Genomic DNA, 18,399 nt, shown 5'->3' with positions numbered 1-18,399 from the left:
GTCATGAAACTTCAACAGCTAAATGTTGATTTATTGTTTTATATTCAACGATAACGTTGCGTCTACTCTTCTGAGGATGAGAGTGCTCGGTTGAATATGATGATATTCCATCGACATAATTTCTTTTTCAGCTAAAAATCGTAAGAGAAATGACGATTCTCTATCTGTATGGAGGGCCCAACGGACTAGAGAAAGGCATTTTTTGCTTTGCCAGTGAATTCCTCGTCCTCCTCCCTTTCGAAAAGTCGGTGGATTAACTTCAACTTTGGGTCTCTTGACATGTTTTTCTTTACCCAATTTAGACGTTGAGCTGAATCGTATTTAAATTGGACGTCTCAGCTTTTTTAAGTTCAGTTTGGTCCCTTTGGTACGTTTTCTGTCTATTCATCATTGAGCGAGAGCACTTAGATTTAGATCTAGATCTAAGAGACTATTCGACTTGTTTGGTTGTGTCTTCATATGGTGATGGTGTTAAGAACGTTGAATCAATATGCATAGTGCCCTAAACAAGCCGAAACTATTGGAAAAAAGATTACAGTCTATGCTTATTATTAATGACAATGTGAGATTTAATGATCGGCCATCGTTCATTCTATTTTGATACTGAGATAAATTCATTCTTGTGAGGCGAGAGCGTGCTTACCGCAGCTATTTGTACTTTGTTGTTCTACTTTGTTATTCAGGATTTGCTTTGTTTATGAGATAGGAATGAAATATTTTCAACCTAAAGGGAAAAAATCCCCAGTGTCTTTCACATTTAGAAAGAATTGTGGCCGCAACAAATTGCCGAAACTTAAAAGCTCAAGGACTCAATCGAAAAACCTCAAAACTTGAGAGAAACACGCTACAAAAGCGACAAAAAAGGGTTGATTGCACCAAAGATGAACTCATTCCAGCGCAATCGACAAATCTCAGTGTCCAAAAACGTATGCAGCTCATGCTAGTTTGGTCAAGCATGTGGACAAGAAGGTGCGTAAACTCGTGAAACAAGTGTGTAGATTGGACCGTCGGCGATGCTTCTTGATCGTGCCAGCTTATGGAAAGGTCTTAGCAAAAGCCAAGTGCGACCCTCAATCAAAGGGATTGTCAACGTCAGATTGAGAACGAAGTCGGGCTCTTTTGTTTAGATAACGAGAACTACTTCTAAATTCTAATTCCACGAGGCCCCAAAAGGTTTCGGGCTTTCTAGAGTCGATCCTCAATGATCCAGAGTTCCTTTGGGCCACGCACATCTCATCATGCAAGGAAAAACATCATCGATGATTTAAACATGAAATTTAGAAAATGCTGGAGTCCTAATATTTCTTGCTCGCGAACCACATCTTCCACACCATTTTCGATTTCGGGCTACGCGGGTCACAAACATCAACATCGCCCACTTTTGATTTTGATTAAGTTTGCTTATGGATGAGGCCCCGTTATCCATAACCCATCAAATCGGAGTGATTGGAGGAAAATGCAACCCTCCGATAGTTGAACTAGCAATGATATGGTTCTCGGGAATATGCTGCCTTCTAGAGGCCCCAATGCATAGTGGAAAGCAAATAAACGACCGCTATCGCGCTATTGTACAGGGATATATGAATATACTCCGCATTCGGAAGCATTTCAGGAACTTACAAAGAGTGCTTTCTATTCAACTATCATCATTATAGAGAGACTACAATGATTGACACAATACTTTATTTTGTCAATTGATCAAGTGATATGGTAATAATACCCTAATGGACTTCTTCCTCTTTGTGTGTGTAGATCACGCAATCGGACTTCGGATAGGAAACGCAAGTCAGCACGTAGCCTTGCTCCATCTGCTTCTCTTCGAGGAACGACCCGTCGGACTGGTCCACCGTGCCCGACTCCAATTTCCCCGCGCAAGTGGAACAAGAGCCCGCCCTGCACGAGTACGGCAGCTCGAGCCCCGCGTTCTCGGCCGAGTCCAGGATGTAGGAGTCGTCGGGCGCCTCAATCTCGTGCTCCTCACCATCAGGGCCGATCAGCTTCACCTTGTACACAGCCATGGACGCCCTGAAGCTGCCCGGGGATCTCAGACTGAAGGACTTGGAGACGGGCTTCACCGACCCAAGAGAGGATGGGATCTTGACGAGGGAAGTGGTGGATTGGAAATGCCTATTGGTCGGCTTATCAAAGTGCAGGCGGTGGGTAGTCCTGCAATGGTCGACATGTTCGTCCCTGGATTTTATCTGTCATGTCGTCAAATTAATGTGTATTAATATACCTAAAGCAAGGTGAAAAATCATGAGATTTTCATCTTGTACACCAAAGAGAAGCTCCTACAACTAGCTGATGATCAACGGAGGCGACAACCGGTACTGAAATTACAAGGCCGTTTCAATTCCTACGCGCAACTGCTTGATGCTCAGTGCAAATTTTTGCAATTATATGTTTCTCTTTCATGACTTCTTTTCTCAAATGTGAAGCTTTTACATTCCCACGCAGCATATCTTAACGCCATCCTGATCTGAGTTTTTGCATCCGCCGTAGCCCCCCAATGTCACTTACATGCACCCATTTTCAACTACTTACGTAATATGAAGCTAAACCGTGGCTTAACTTGTATGCACGATTTCTATCCATGTAACTATTTCTCCTTGAACTTGTAAACTCCGTATGATGGATGGATATTTCATTTTGAGGGCTTTGTGGATCAAATACTGAATAAACGAAAACGAAGTGGCAAAAATCAATGCAAATGGGAAAGATTGAAACAAGTGACCAGTTCATAATAGTCTATGGACAGTGCATTTTAAGCATCGACCTAACAAATCAGTTGTTCGATTGCAGAGAGAGGGAGAGAGGGAGAGAGGCTCTCTGGTTTTTTTATGTTTCCAAAGATTTTCTCAAAGATTTCAGCCGTCAAGAAACGCGCCAAGACTTCGCGGGACCAAATCAAATGAGAAACGGGCAATCACCCTAGATTAAATGGTGTCTGTATGCCTTGTAGCAGTAAGGGATTAGGAAGCAAACTAATCCATTTTTTGCTGTAAAAGAAACAAGGCAATCAATGTCAGGAGCAACATGAGAAGAAGCAAGCTCTGTGAATCCAGTCTATGCTCTCCAATCTTGCTCCAACACCCACTTCAGTCAAAACCACATAGGACCCGACACAACAAACCCGTTTGTCTTCTTAGTTTGCTTGCAATCCTGGATCCAGGAAAAGTTGTCCTAGAACACTTATCATGCAGTTGAAACATAAGACTACGCACGGCAAAAAGAACACAGCACAAGCAGGAAAGAGGAAGTACCAATGCAACCCCGTGGAAAAAGGACCCAGAAGCACAAGAAACGAAAGAGACGGATTCGTTATAGCTTTTTCCTCAGCAAGTTTTGAAGAGAGAGCGACTGACTAGCGCACTTGGAGAAAGCATTTAAGGTCAAATCTCGAAAGCGACTGTGTTTATAATCCAGGAGGAGAGAGAGCTCTCTAGAAACCTGAAGAGTCTGAGAGAAAGAGCTGGCTTTTGGCAGCTCTTGAGAGCCATGAAACGGCGGAGCAACGCACAACCCTCACACGTGCTTTCCGGCTCTACACCTTCGAGGTATTGAACAGTCTTTTGCACCGTCCGAAGCTCCAAAGGGACCTCCCCGATCCCATTATTTAATGTATCACTTGCAGCGGATTGAGATCTGGAAAGCTGCATTTTGCGGGGCCTTAAACTTAGCCAGGCCGAGGAAAAGGCATATATGCTCCGGTAGCATTGGGAATCTTCTTTTTCGCTTAAAGAAGATGCCCCTTGAGATCCAAAACATAGAAATGATAGATGGACCTGAGCTGCACAGCTACAGCACTCGCCCTAAATACCAAATGACATGACACGTGTGGCCTGGCAACGTTCGACCGATCCAATTTTGGAATAGATAATTAAAATATATATTTAAAAAATTAATTATAATACTTGACATAAATAATTGAAAGTATTATTATTTGTTCTTGTTAAGTTATGTTTGCATGCGATACAAGCGATTATTCATTGATTTTCCACAAAGTAAAGACACCTTAGATTTCATAAAATCGCAACACCTTCTGATGATATACATAAATAATTACGAGTTCACTAAAGTTGTATTTGGTGGTCTGAATAGGATAAAAAAATCATCATATTTGATATTTCGTAGCATTTTTTAAATTGGATAAATCCGGATATATCCAGATAAAATACTATACAAAAAATCTAACGTAAGAGTGGGATAAACCAGGTTGGATATAACATTTTAAAAATTAACTTAACAACTCCCGTTTACTAGGAACCCCACCTAAGGTGAGACTCACCGTCCTTAGCATTTCTCACTGGCAGCACCCCACCACCACTCCAGCGGCCATCCACCATGATCGGACCCAGCATCATCCGTGGTTGTGCAAGGTGAGACATAGCACTATAAACATTGCAAGGTGTATGGGACAGCCACTAGTTCAGGCGGTTGTGGGCACGGTGGAGATTTGCCGGGACCCCCGCCGAGAACTTGCCTGAAACTGCGTTAGTGTTACTGGTTTGCTGCGTTGGGGAGATTACTGGTGCAGGCAGAAATTTGGGATATGAGGCAATTGTTAGAGGGACATCGAACAAGGGAGTGCAGGGCAAGGACGGGTCTGGGATGGCGGCGTCGCTCGAATCGATGACTGCTAGACTCGTCCGCTAGGCTGGAAACTTGTTAATTGTTCACTAGGAAACCTGCATAAGGAATAGACCAAGAGCTCGAGGAGCTCGCCAGGACAAGAAGGACCTCCCCAGGACGCTGAGGGCGGCAGTGCCGGTGCTAGATGGCTTGGCAAGAAGACACGGATGCCTGCTGGGAAATCCCCGAAGGGGCTCACTATGAACAATTGAAGTCCGTTGGTGGCGCCAATCTAAGAACACTTGTTGAAGATGAAGGGATACTTTGGTCCTATTTGGTAAATTTTGTTTATGTTCTCTTAAACAACTATTTCCGCTCTTTTGTTCCGAGGAACGAAAAAAGAATAGAAATTTGTTTAGTAAATTTTTTATTTCCGGAAACAAAAAATCTATTTTTCTTATTCCCGTGAATAAATTTTGAACATAAACAAAAAGTAAAAAAAATAACTTCTTATTTTCAAGAACAATTTCTAGAATTTATTTTTTTCTCTTTTCTTTTTCTCTTTCTTTTCTTATTTTTCTTCCTTTTGGCTGGTGCCAGCCTTAGCCTTGGCCATGGCATGGCGCCCGATCGGCCGGATGAAGGTTGACAACAAGCTAGACGAGGGCTAGCAACCTTGCCGAAATGTCATTGGCCCTTGGAGACACCGAGCCACGGCGAGCCTCATCGATTCAAGCCTCGCTATGGTTGGGCGAGGCAAGGCCAAACCTCACGTGACCACCCCAACCAACAAGAGGCTGGGCCTCGCCAGCTAGGGTGAGGCCAACCTTGCGCCACCTAGATGAGGCCAAGACTTGTCTGGCTATCAATGAGGCTCAACCTCGCCTAGATTTGATGAGGCTAAGGCTCGCCATGGCTAGGTTGGCCTTCAGCGATCTCACCAGACTTTGCCTAGTTGATTGCCAGCCACAGCGACTGACCAAAGAGAAAAATGAAAAAGACAAAAATAAGAAAATATAATAAAAGAATTATAAAAAATAAAAACCTAAGAATTTTACAAACGTATTTCTATACAAGGAAATAGAAATTTTGAGAAGTTACTAAACGCGTTCTTTTGCTTCAGAAATTATTCCCAAAAACAGAATTAGAAAAAATCATTTTTGATCAAAAATTATTCCCCAAACAGAATCGTTACCAAACAATTTTGGAAATTTTCAAAAATTCCTCATCTTGTCTTAAATCGATTTTTCTTTTTTCACAACTCAAAATATATTGAGAAGATTTCAAATCTCTTTTTATCATATCTTATCGATATCCCAATCTGAATCTGCAGGACCAAATGCAACCTTAAAAATAACAAACCTATTTGTCCTTACCGTTAAAATTACATTTTACTATCTTTCCAAAACTTTAAAAGACAGAATATACAACATTAAAAATTCGAGACACTTACAAATGATTTTACAGTCTTATTTTCCAGGTGTGAGCATTCATCATAATGTAAAAAATTTAAATTTCGAATGCTGCAAAAATAAGGAAGTTGAAAAAGTAAAATCTCCCAATAGATAGTATGACTAGCTATGTAACAATCCGAAGAGACCTCCCCTACCAAGAAATAACTCGAAATGAGGCGTTGTTGTAGAATTCTGATTTCACATGTATCACCAGTCCAACCAGGATCGTCATTAAACCATCGTGACAGAAAAAATCCACAACAAAATGAAACATTTCAACTAAAGATTGTCGTTAACTCTCAAAACTTTTGACAAAAACAGCTGACAAGAAGGAACACCAACGTAACTTCTCAATGGTTGGGGCCACGCAACTTCTCTTTTCTAGTAACTCCCTACGGATACAAAGGACGCCTCAGAAGACTCGGTACGGCTTCCCCATGGAGCTCTTCAAGTAGAGGCACTTGACCTGACAACAGAAGGGGAAATCCCATCAGCATGAACAGAGAACAGAAATTCAAATCCACGGGAAGAGAAAGAGGCTTAGACAAATTTTAGAAGGCATCTTTGGAAGCATAAGAGTCGAATTCACTCACATTTTGCCAATTTTTCTTCAACAACGAAACCAGGAAGTTCACACTAAGTTGAACATTCTGGAAGATCTGCTTGTCCTCCATAGAAAGGTTGCCGACAGCAACACCCATGCAGAGCACCTTCTTGAGTTGGAACTTTACCATAGCCTTCATCTCATTAACTTTGGCATCAAGGGATTCCTGATGAGTGACGAGGGTGGGAAACTTTCCTGTATTAATGATGAACATTTTAAGCATCTTCTGAAGATCCTATATCATCAAGGCCAGAAATAAATCACTACCAATGTATATACTTGATTCCTCCTAGGTAGGAGAATTACTACTGCCACATACAAAGGAAAAAACTTGCCTGCCTTGTTCAAACCAGGGCCCAGAAGACGGGGAATCTGCTTAATCACAGCTTCAGATGCTAGAAAAGCATGGTACTTCTTTGCTAGTCTCTTGACCAACTTCTTGTTTTTGTTCAACTTCTTCAACCCTTCGACGTCCATATAATCCAGGCCAATCTTCTCTGCCTGCAGCAGGACAAAAGGCATGAGTCACATTTCTTCAAGAATAGTTTACTGTTGCTGGAGAATCAGAAATTAGAGGTGATTTGCAATTGCAAGGAACTTACTTCTTCCACGTGTTGAGCATCACCGAGCATGCAGACTTTCATCTTAGGGCGAGGAATGTGTGGTAACTTCACAGAACCACTGAAACGCTTATCTTTCTGGGGATCGTAGTTCTTCAATCCAATCTGAAGCTCGATTGTCTCAGTAAAATTACGTTTTTTCTCATTGCAATCATTCTTGATCGCCGTGATGGCTTCTCTCAATGCCTCACTTTGAAGCTTACTGGAAGCCACAGGGAAAAATCAAAGGTCAGAGCAATATAAAGGCATGGAATAAACAAGAATGAATGGCAATACTCAGAAGAGATTCCCAGATTGTACAAGTCTCAAAATTTCTACTATATGTTTCGGTAAATAACAACACAACTACTTATCATGCGGATACTCTGCAAGGATGTTCAAACACAATATCTATAACTGCACATCAACCATCTTTCGGGTTCAGTACAGCCTCAATATTGATCCATGAAAATGCAACACAGAAAAATGCAAGCTACCACTCAGCAATTTGAACATTCCTCGCACCAGCTGCATTCTACAAGCAGTATAGCCTCTGGCAAGATGCTACTAGAGATAAATTTAACCACTGATTACAACTATACCAATGATGAGCGACTGACGTCGACAATGCAGATATTATCTCAACCAGATCAAAGTTACAAAGGGAATAGTCTACAAGTCTAAGAGAGAAGAACAGATTGGACAAGACACAACTAGAAGAATCAAGCCTAGTGCGATATCCACCACATTCGAATGGATTGAGGGATAATCCTAGGATGGCCGAGCAAATTACAAAACCATTGAAATATTAACTACAACCCTTTGGCTTATCAACTTCGATCGATCACCGCAATGGCTCAATCCATTCACAAACCATTCGAATACCAACTACGAAGAACAGAACCAAGCACCCTTTGGTCAATCAACCTCGATCGATCACCGCAACTACCCATCTATTCCGAGCAAAATTCAAGACTCAATCCAACCCAGCAAGAGAAGCAAAACCAAGAAACACCAATTCCCCCTCAACAGAGCAAAGCTTGAGCCGTGGGCGTACCTCATTTTCTCGTCCTTTCCAGAGACCGCCCAAAAGATTTGCCTCCTGCGCACCAAAAATCGAACAAGAACACAACAGTTTCAGACACAGCCTCGTGACCCATCAACAACACTTGCTCAAACTGTCAGATCAGCTGATACCCATCTGATCAAATTGAAAACTAAGAGAGAAAAAACCGCTACACACACTCTATCAGCTCCTTCAAAATGAAATAAAAATCCAAACTTTAGCCCGTTCTACTTCACAGAAAGGCTTCGAATCGAAGCACGAGATTCAGCTACGGAGAAAGAACAAGCAGCCCCGTCGTCGACACTGAAATCCGATGCAGAGAAGTAAGAGGAGAGAGAGAGAGGGCGTACCGAAGACTCGAGAGAGCGAAACCCGCGACTAGGGTTTCACTGTCAATCTCGGTTTCGGATATATACGGGGAAGAAGCAGGGGCTGAGGGGGACCCAAAACCCTAGCGAGAACTTGGGCCTTGCTTTACTTGGGCTTAGCCCATGGGCTTACAAGCTCGGTCCTTTCGTGGGCCTTCAGATTCATAGACCCATCGGCTTCGTAGATTCAATCAAGAACGCACGTAAAGGAGTCCGCATCAGCTTCTTCTTCCAATTTTTCAAAATTTTGAGACGAAAGAAACGAGTAAAAATGTGAACTTGAGAAGAAATTAAAGAGCGGCGACCTGAAAATGACATTGAAAAAGGGTCGTGTGTTGCTTTGGCTGTTCAGATCGGTAGATTTTTTAATACATATATCGCTTGCTTCATATATTCAGTTAAATTCACGGAGGTTATATCCATAATTTGTAATTTACCAACCAAAGGTCCATAGGAAATATAGCCCACGAATACTGCTGTAATCTAGTTCGATGCCAATATGTTAGATGTTGGATTGACTATCAGTTTTTCAGTTTAAAATTGACGATTTGGGCTTTTATATGTCTATAATTTTAACTAGGAGAGTAAATTAAGTAAGAAGAAAAAATTGAGCAAATATCAGACCAAATGACTGTATCATTAATTTCGATTAGGGTTTGGTTTTTAAACCGTTAACAGTGAGGCTGCAATAATACAAGAAAGTGAAAGATTAACTAAAAAGCTTTATTTGGGGGCCAAACATTAACTTGGGATTGAGATGTATATCTCCATCATACCAGATAAAGACAATTAAGAAAAGAATCATACTAATTATAGAAATTATGAAGAGAACGAATGCTTTGATGAAAATCCATAGTGACATCTTGATTAGGTTGCTTCGAAGGTGCACATTCTCATAGGGAAATGGATTACATAATGGAAATTGAGCACTAACGTATATTATTGGGTCATGTCTTTTAAAATGATAGATGGACAGAGTCTATAGTTCTGCAAAAAGAATGCTTCGATTCGAAACCCTACTGCTAAACCGGCAGGTCGAATTTTTTATATCTGGTTTGATTCAATTAATAAGGAGCAACTGATGAACTCGAAGATAGGATAATGAGAATGTAATGAAAGAAGAATAAGAAAGAGTCGATGATTATCATAATGATGTTGATATGTTAGGTGAGACAGGGCATCTACTTGAAGACTGCCAATTGTGTGCTATGGCCCTCCCAAAGAAAAGGGAAGAAGAAAAGGACCAAATGGTGTGTAATGCAATATATCGTGGACTCAATTTGAGCGTGGAGACAAACAGAATTGCATTGATGTCCACAGGTTGCAGAAATGAAAGAGCCTCTTAGCATGTAATGTATGAAATGATTCAGGAATTAGTATTGCAAGGACTCCATAGGAGTTCAAATCTGAACCATCATTACTGCAATCCATGAGAAAGAAAACTGGTTCAGATCTAGGCCAAAGTCGTGTTCTGTGGCCTTTGCTGATTAGCCACCGTACGTAATCAGAATATTATGCTGACTGGAGAGAAGAATGATGCTATCAAAACTCAGGCTGCCTTGGCTTGTTCGACAAAGTTCACTGTCAATTTGATTCAGAATGAAACGGTCGACCTCCGGCTTCCTCAACTGCTTAGTTCCAGAATCTCAATGAAACTACTGAGAGGGTTAAAAAAAAAAAAAAAAAAAAAGGCAAGTAGGTCGCACAGAGGCAGAGGATTGCTTAACCTATTAACGCAATTCCGTGAGGCAATCTAATAGTGGGATTAGTGACCTAAAGTACTGAATGCTAGGTTCTTGGAATCTCTAAACCCAGAAAGTGAGGTGCTTTTTGAGCAAACTGCTATAAAGTATGCATCACCTAATCCATGCATTACTTGACCTATTGAATCCGGCCCCTATTTCAGGGATCCCAATCATTGGTTCAGAAAGGAAATCTGCATTACTTACAAAAATAGCAGATGAACATTGCATTAGAATATTTGCTTCCACATCTTTATGGAAGAAATTCATGGGTCCAATCCAGCCCCCACGCACCAGACATGAACATTTTTATACATAGAAAGACAGACAAGGAAACACCTGTTTCTGTATCCCCAATAATGCTTGCTCAATCACTTATAATGCATGTCTTTTAGCCAGAGATTCTTTAATATGTATACCAGTTTCTCATGCATTTTGTGAGCCGCAACCTGGGCAAGATTTTAATTTTTCGTCCATAGGGCATGTCCAACAAACACAACCACCCTATGCAATAGTAAGGACCCAGATCAGGAACAATGAGAAAGATAATGAAGTTCATTCTCGCATGGACCCTGTATTGGACCTGCCTCTATGAAAAGAAGAAAGGGGTTTGTAAATTTCTATTAATGGAAAAGCATCTCAATGTGGCAATTGTTTTAGGTAATGACAGGGAATGGATGTTGACATGTCAACCATGGGGATAACACCAAACAAATCCATCTCAAAGAGCAGAATTAACAAGGCAAGTGGATATTGTCTGCAGATTTAATATTTTATTGACTTCAAGAACTCTCTCTCTCTCTCTCTCTCTCTCTTAAAGGTCTTGGGTGTCAATGGTGTGGGCTCAGTCACTCTTTAGGGCATGTAAAAGAACAATCGAAACCCCAGTAGAGGTCCTCCTTTTACACTAATCCCTCTTTTCTTGCCATCTTTCATGAAAGATCACCTCGTCTCATCTCCATCTCTTGTTTGTATAATTCACTGATAAAAATTACTTCTTTATCTACTCATTTTCCGTTCATGCAAGTACTTGCAATCCCCGAAAGAGTCCAGTAAAAGGGCCAATGAGAAGGCCCAAGCGGTTACAACAGGGAAGTGCAACTAGGACCGAGTAATTCCCGTGGGGTTCATGCCAATGACCCCACCTCAATTTCCTTTTTCCTAAAAAAATAATATGCAAATGAAAATCTTTCATCTTTCGTTGGTTTTGGCATATCAATTTTTTCCAAGCCCCACAGAGATGGCACGTAAAGGCCCTGATAGGACAATATCTTCTGTACCATGAGAGGGTCCATAAAAGAAGCAACACCAAGCTAAGCAGATTAAAGATAAGTCAGGTTTCTTCGCAGAGAAGGACCGCAAAAGAAAAGAGGAGAGATAGAGACGTCCATGAGCAAGGATCAACCTTCAAAAGTCACAAAAAGGAGAGAATTAGATAGTGAGAGATATATAAATGAATGAGGCCGAAGGGTGGACCCTTCTTGTGGCTACTTATTTATATTTTGACAATCAAGCTCTGATCTTTTCTGGTTTGTAACTCTCTTTCTTCTCATCCATCTCTCTCTGCCTGTTGGGCTGTTCCTCCAAACGAGTTTCTTTTCGCGAAAAAAGAGGTATAGACGGGTGCTCCTTGATAAGAGTCATTGTTCACTTCCTCTCATTCTGTCTTCCTCTCTGTTCACAAGAAGGCCATCAGTTTTCTTACAACCGTCACACGTTCTTCTTGTTTCTGGACTTCTTTTGTGCAGTTCATTGTTGGTGTTGGAGAGATGAAATAGCCCGGCTCTGAGCTCAGAACAAGTCTTGCATGGCGAGCCACAGAATTGGAGAGATTGGTTTATCAGAAACAGGGCCATCAACTCACCACGTCCCTTATTCAGTCTATCATGGAATCAACAATCCCACCACTTTCATGTATTAACCCAACCCAACGCTCTCTTCTCTCCATACACCTCATCCAACTCTGAACTTCTCCTTGTCCTCAAAACAGAGCTGAGTTTTTCCTTTAAAATAAAGGAAAGACACTGGTTTCTTTATATATGCGTTGATCATTAGTTCTATCTGTTTCAGTAATCAGGAAGGATCTGCTTTTGATTTTGGAGAGCTTGAAGAGGCAATTGTGCTGCAAGGAGTTAACATCAGAAATGATGAAGCAAAAGCACGTATGAACATGAAACTCTCCATCTCGCATTTTTTCCTCCCCGGTGACGTCCCATTAAAAACAACCAGTTTTATCCTTTACATGTCTGTGAGGCAGAGAGAGGATTTGAAAATGTCTTCGGCGTGGGGTTTGGGGAATTTTCCATTTCTGATAGTGTAATCATTTCTGGTACTAAGAGTGGAATGGCATGAGTACACAAATTTAGAAGCCTGACCTTACCAAAGCCATGATTTTCTTACTGAATCCGTAACCGGGAGAAAAGGGAGCAGAGAGAGAAGAGAGATTAGGTTTCAGCCTCTGCTTTTTCTTTTTCTTCAACAAAAGAAAAAAAGAAATCTCTTGGTTGTCTATATTTTCTCTACTTACTGTGATATTCTGAGATTTTTGCTGTTATGGGGTGATTCTCTTGCAGCTTTATACGCAGGCAGGCCTGCGGCCACTCTGGACATGTTCCCTTCATGGCCAATAAAATTCCAGCACACCCCAAGAGTTAGTACCTTCTTTCCTTTCTTTCTCCTACTTTGACCGTGTCTCTTAACTCGAGTGGTTCAAGGCTTCTAGTTATATCATGCATTCTTGAGACACCCTTTGATGGGTACTGATCAATCACCCTCAAGTTCTCAACTCTTCTCTGGCCTAGAGTAAATTTCTCTGTGCTACTTTGAACAACTTCAGGTTCTACGGTTGGAGATATTGATGGGTTCTGCGGTTTTGATCTAGTTGGGACATGATTTGATGGAAAATTTCCGACTTGAAATCTTTTGTGCTGATGATGTGTTTGTTCTTGTTAATTCCAGGGGAGTTCCAAGTCACGAGGAGAGAGCACAGACTCAGGGTCAGGAGTGAACACGAACACTCTTTCTTCGAGCATAGCTGAGGCTCGGAGAGAAGCAGATTCTCCGGTCAGTGTAAAGGGATCATCTTCTTTGGATCATCAGAAGCTGCAAAAGCCAATGGAGATGGCAGCAAGTGATACGTCTCCTCTACCTTCTCCAAGTCAATCAGCCTCGAAAGCGCCCCAAGACAAGGTTTCTTTTTATACTACAGTTCAAATTCATTAGTCTCCCATTCTCTCTGCTTTACCACATCATTAGAACTGTGGATAAAGCTTCTGTTTCTGTAGCTCTCTCTCTCTCTCTCTCTCTCTCTCTCTCTCCAGAGATAAAACAGATCCCAAAGTGCTCAGGAAAAGGTACAACTTGTAATACACAAAAATAGAGTGCTCAGGAAAGGTAGAAATAGTAGCGATACACAAAAATAATGCTGGGCAGGAACTTTAGAGTAGTTACCACTGTTTCTTATCCTGATCGATGAAAAAGGAGTCTTGGAGAAATTAAAAGGAAAAGAAAAAGTTTTCTTCCCTTTTTTTCTTTTTTCTTTTTTGGGTCTGATCCCTATTGAGGTGTTAGACTTAATGTTTATATTGAAAGGTTCTATGAAACATTGAAAGAATGCTAAATTAGGTCAGTGTCATCTTGATAAATTAAACAACATTATCAACTAATCTCTTCCCCATTGGAAACCAGGATTGCAACTAGTATGCTTTCTAACCCACCTCTTCTTTATTCTTGAGATTTTGTTCTGATCAAATACTAGGTCATTGTCGCTGATCTTGCATTTTATTTAACAATTCCTCTTATCATCCCAATAATTGATTTTTTATTTTTATTTTTTTGTTTAAAAAACTCTTTCAGAGAAAAGGAGGTTCCACCTCAGAGAAGCAACTTGATGCTAAGGTTCCAAGTGAATTAGCACTTGTTCCTCATTTTTATTTTTATTTTTTGGCTACACGAGATCATTTCCTGGTTTTCTTTTCGATCGTTCGTCACTTTTATCTCAACTTTTTTAAATGAGTCATATTCATTTGATTTCAGACGTTGAGACGTTTGGCCCAAAACAGGGAAGCTGCAAGAAAGAGCCGTCTCAGGAAAAAGGTCTGCCGTTTTCTACGGCTTTGAGATCTAAACGGCAATATAAAAAGCTGTGTTCCATTGAGTGGAAAAATGTGCACTTTAAGAGCCCGCTAACTTTTACCCTCTTATCTTCTTTCCACAGGCTTACGTTCAGCAACTAGAATCAAGCAGAATAAAGCTCACTCAGTTAGAACAAGACCTTCAGCGGGCACGCTCTCAGGTTTTTCAAGTCTAAACGTGTTATTTCACCAAGATTTGTGGCCATTGCTTTTTTCTTAATATTAAGGAGTGTAAACAAATTTTTGTGGCTCTTCTGTAGGGGTTTCTCTTGGGTGCATGCGGTGGTGCTAATATAAGCTCTGGTGAGTCTTTGATGACTTCATCATGCACAAATTAATACGCTCATTGAAAGGGTTAAAAACAAGATTTCAACCAAGAAAGAACAAAAATCTAGCGAAAGGGAGTTCATATTTTCTTGTGACTGGTCAAAATATCCTGTCTGAAAGTCTGTCTTAAAATTTCGAAAGCAGTCGCGCGATGTTTTGTTGAACTAAACTTCAAACTTATGGACTTCTGTGAACTGATCAAGAATGTCAATTTTTTACAAATAATTGAGCTTCCTGGTCTAACACACCACCTGAAAAAATTTCCAAGTTCCCTTTCTGACTATTCTTCATTTGACTGCAAGAAAATCGTTTAGTTCCTAGTCATGTCTGGCAAGATTTGGTTGGACTTCCAAATCTAGCCGATTTCTTGACTAAATAAATCAGAATCACTTTGCCATGATAACACGAACTATTTGCCACCAACTTTTCCCCATTTAGCATATTGATTTGCTCTGCACCAGAAGCAATGAGGCATGCTTTATAGAAGTAGAAACTCTCCTCTGAAAAAGTCTAGTGCAAAAGCATGATGTTTGGCCACAGTAACTGATTAATCTATGCTGTTGCACAGTTTACTTGCTTCCACTTTACAAGTATTTTAATGTTTTATCGCCGCAATAATTGAAAGAATACAACGCAATCTAGGAGCCACAATATTTGATATGGAATATGCGAGATGGTTGGAGGACGACCACCGGCATATGTTGGAGCTCAGAACCGGCCTCCAAGCTCATTTGCCCGACGGCGATCTCAGAGTGATAGTAGATGGCTACCTTTCACATTACGACGAGATTTTCAGGCTCAAGGGAATGGCTGCTAAATCCGACGTCTTTCACCTTATAACGGGGGTGTGGGCCACCCCGGCCGAGCGCTGCTTCCTTTGGATGGGCGGTTTCCGACCCTCAGAACTGATCAAGGTTCGTGGTATTAATTGATTCCTAATCATCTTTTGGCAAATCCCCCGACAGTCACTAATCTTTTCTGAAAAGTTGCATCAGAGAATGATGTGGGCAGGGACTTTGGCCTCTGGTATATCCTCACCTCGGAGGACACATTGTCCTTTCGCTAATGACTTTCAAGGGATAATAATGCTTCCCAAGGAAAAGGATCCTTTTCTTGGGTTCTAAACAAGCTTTAAAGTCCTTGGCAAGGCATCTTCTTTAATCATAGGAATAATGAAAGCATTGACTTGCTAAACCTAGATTCCAGGAGACTTCTTTTTCTTTCCTTAAAAGAAGAAGTGACATCTATTAGAGCCAGAGTAATTAATTGACCAAAATATCCTCTCACCAAATTCTAAAGCCTGAACCACTTCTCAAGCAGGCTCTTTTTGCCTTCGGAGGGCGCATCAGATGATCATCTGCGCAGTTTTTGTCCTCCATGTTAGATTGCCTATTCCAAAAATAAATAAATAAAGTAGAACATAAATTCCTTGCTTTTACTTAAAGATACGAGGATCCGGATGTTTATATGTTTTATGTGTGGTCTATGTTCTCAGATACTAATAACGCAATTAGATCCGTTGACGGAACAACAATTCATGGGGATATGCAGCCTCCAACATTCATCTCAGCAGGCGGAGGAGGCGCTGTCCCAGGGGCTAGAACAGCTCCAACAGTCACTCGTCGACACCATTGCCGGCGGGCCCAGCATCGAAGGAATGCAACAGATGGCAATCGCCTTGGGCAAATTAACCAATCTCGAAGGCTTTGTTCGACAGGTAAAGTCGTCAATTGTGCACTAATATTCTCTTGTGCTTGGGGCAAATTTATTCTTACTTGCAAACTTTATGAAGGTGGCAGAGCAGTGATTAGGATAAGCTAAGGTACAACTATTACATTTTTTTTTCCAACATAAACAGGAGTTTGCAAACACATGGAAAACATGATTAAATTCAAAAATGCAAAAAAGAAAGAAGTAAAAATAGAACTTCCCTTATGTAAAGGCTGTACAAGATCAAGAAAACTTGTAGATTCATTTTTGGGGGCATGAATGGTCTGACTTTCAGGAGTTGTAGGGCGAGGCGCCGCTATATTTTAACGGGCATAAAAAGCTGGATTTTGCGTCACCCTGATTCTAACCTTCTTGTTTGACTTTCTGAGATGAAATACAATAATCCCAGTGTAAAAAAGGGCTTATTCTATTATATGGTGCATCCCCCCTCCATCAGTTTTGGTGCTGATTCGTCGTTGGATGGAGATCTAACTTTAATTATCATATTAATACTTTCATTAGGACAAAATCTTCTTGGCGTCTCCATCAGATTTGGTCAACGTCGAGAGTTGCGCTTTGATGATCCCCACTAAGAACATGTCAAAGCTGAAACAATTCTTAGTCCTTTATACTTAATATTCAGAATTATTTATATCAAGATTTTCTCTATTTTACCCATGATTTTTTGTGTGGCAAAAGAATATCTTCTTAGTGGTATAAAGAAGTCCATTAGCTTGTTGAATAACTAGGGTTTGGTGTTGATTCTTTCTACCATCTCTCTTAAAGTCGCCATCTAGAAGGTTGCTTGAAAGTGATGCCGGTTGACATAGAAACCCTAGCTAGAGCTATCAAGCCAAATTTAAAATAATGAGGAGGAAAATGATAAGCTATCCTCTTAAGATGGGATTCAAGATTTTAAAGGATTATTCATCTCTATGATTGCAAAATGGTCCATATTTGAAGAAAATGACAACTTCATGAGCTTCCAGCTCTCTTGAATTGTTGTTGGCCGTAGCAACCCATGTGCATTGCACCAGAAGTAGGACTTCATTTATATTTCAACTTGCTCTTGGTGTATTATATATATTATCGCATACTAATCATCTATGTTGCCTCATTGTCATATTTCATGAAGGAATTTTCTTACTTGTTTAGCTGAGAATTGCAGGCTGATAACTTGAGGCAACATACCCTTCATCACTTGCGCCGGATACTGACGGTTCGACAAGCCGCGCGCTGTTTTTTGGTGATCGGAGAGTATTATGGTCGACTACGAGCGTTGAGTTCTCTATGGATGTCTCGTCCTCGAGAGTGAGATTATCACTGCATTAGATGCTGAATTTTTCCATTGAGATAAACGAATTATGCAAACTGATCTAGTCATCTTAAGTTGTTCTTGCATCTGACTATCATAAATAACTTGCGCTTTGGTCAGGAGCATGATGAATGATGATAACTCACGCCAAACAACAACGGACCTGCAAATTGTTCAGGCTACACAAAATCACTTCTCCAACTTTTGATTATACCGCATCAGACCAAGGAGCTAGAGCTGAACCTGATCGATCGGATCGAGAACGACGACCTCGTCCACATAAACAAATTCAGCCAGAATTTCTTGGAGCTTCTCTTTTAGGAGGATAGCAAATTTTAGTGTTTATATATCCACTGTCTTATCTGTTCTTGTCGTGTAAATGAATGTAATCAATTGTATTGTGCATTGGGAAGCTTCTAGTGGATTGGGTTATAAAGAAAGAGAAAAAAAAACAATATGAAATTGCGAAATCGTCATCATCTCGGAGTATCTTTATTGTATATGATATT

General features: G+C 40.7%; 3 protein-coding genes across 4 annotated transcripts; 1 reads left to right on the top strand and 2 right to left on the bottom strand.

The window, feature by feature from the left end:
- Positions 1–1,498: 1,498 nt before the first annotated feature.
- LOC104421303 (ferredoxin, root R-B1) lies at positions 1,499–2,195 on the bottom strand. The gene is given in 2 exon segments (XM_018863752.2): positions 1,499–2,113; positions 2,116–2,195. Coding segments are annotated over 2 exon segments (459 nt in total). The 5' UTR covers positions 2,183–2,195; the 3' UTR covers positions 1,499–1,721.
- Positions 2,196–6,188: 3,993 nt separating this feature from the next.
- LOC104421302 (60S ribosomal protein L10a) lies at positions 6,189–8,701 on the bottom strand. The gene is made up of 6 exons (XM_010033214.3): positions 8,646–8,701; positions 8,287–8,331; positions 7,233–7,452; positions 6,966–7,131; positions 6,620–6,825; positions 6,189–6,492 (listed from the first exon to the last, which is right to left on the bottom strand). The coding sequence occupies exons 2-6, from the start codon at positions 8,289–8,291 to the stop codon at positions 6,439–6,441; spliced, it is 651 nt and encodes a 216-aa protein (XP_010031516.2). The 5' UTR covers positions 8,292–8,331; positions 8,646–8,701; the 3' UTR covers positions 6,189–6,438.
- A 3,126-nt stretch (positions 8,702–11,827) lies between these two features.
- On the top strand, positions 11,828–18,369 carry LOC104421301 (transcription factor TGA9). 2 transcript variants are annotated; one of them, XM_010033212.3, is made up of 13 exons: positions 11,828–12,018; positions 12,154–12,319; positions 12,476–12,567; positions 12,979–13,055; positions 13,364–13,594; positions 14,261–14,302; positions 14,441–14,500; positions 14,622–14,699; positions 14,799–14,841; positions 15,508–15,779; positions 16,361–16,582; positions 17,744–17,886; positions 18,011–18,369. In XM_010033212.3, the coding sequence occupies exons 2-13, from the start codon at positions 12,213–12,215 to the stop codon at positions 18,096–18,098; spliced, it is 1,455 nt and encodes a 484-aa protein (XP_010031514.2). In that variant the 5' UTR covers positions 11,828–12,018; positions 12,154–12,212; the 3' UTR covers positions 18,099–18,369. The 2 variants fall into 2 exon arrangements, with proteins under 2 accessions (XP_010031514.2, XP_010031515.2); XM_010033213.3 differs by lacking the exon at positions 14,261–14,302 and having other exon boundaries at positions 11,833–12,018.
- The last annotated feature ends 30 nt before the right edge of the window (positions 18,370–18,399 follow it).

This window comes from Eucalyptus grandis, chromosome 10 (genome assembly GCF_016545825.1).
Source record: "Eucalyptus grandis isolate ANBG69807.140 chromosome 10, ASM1654582v1, whole genome shotgun sequence".
Classification (NCBI taxonomy): Eukaryota; Viridiplantae; Streptophyta; class Magnoliopsida; order Myrtales; family Myrtaceae; genus Eucalyptus; species Eucalyptus grandis.
This window is presented reverse-complemented; position numbering and strand designations above follow the sequence as displayed.

Excerpts from the sequence above, each read along its gene's own strand:
- LOC104421302 (XM_010033214.3), bottom strand. Across the intron at positions 7,132-7,232 it reads ATGCTCAACACGTGGAAGAA|GCAGAGAAGATTGGCCTGGA; the intron begins GTAAGTTCCTTG and ends GTCCTGCTGCAG. Across the intron at positions 6,826-6,965 it reads CCCTGGTTTGAACAAGGCAG|GAAAGTTTCCCACCCTCGTC; the intron begins GCAAGTTTTTTC and ends TCATTAATACAG.
- LOC104421301 (XM_010033212.3), top strand. The coding sequence starts at position 12,213 with ATGGCGAGCCACAGAATTGGAGAGATTGGTTTATCAGAAACAGGGCCA. Across the intron at positions 14,501-14,621 it reads AGAGCCGTCTCAGGAAAAAG|GCTTACGTTCAGCAACTAGA; the intron begins GTCTGCCGTTTT and ends TTCTTTCCACAG. Across the intron at positions 15,780-16,360 it reads GACCCTCAGAACTGATCAAG|ATACTAATAACGCAATTAGA; the intron begins GTTCGTGGTATT and ends CTATGTTCTCAG.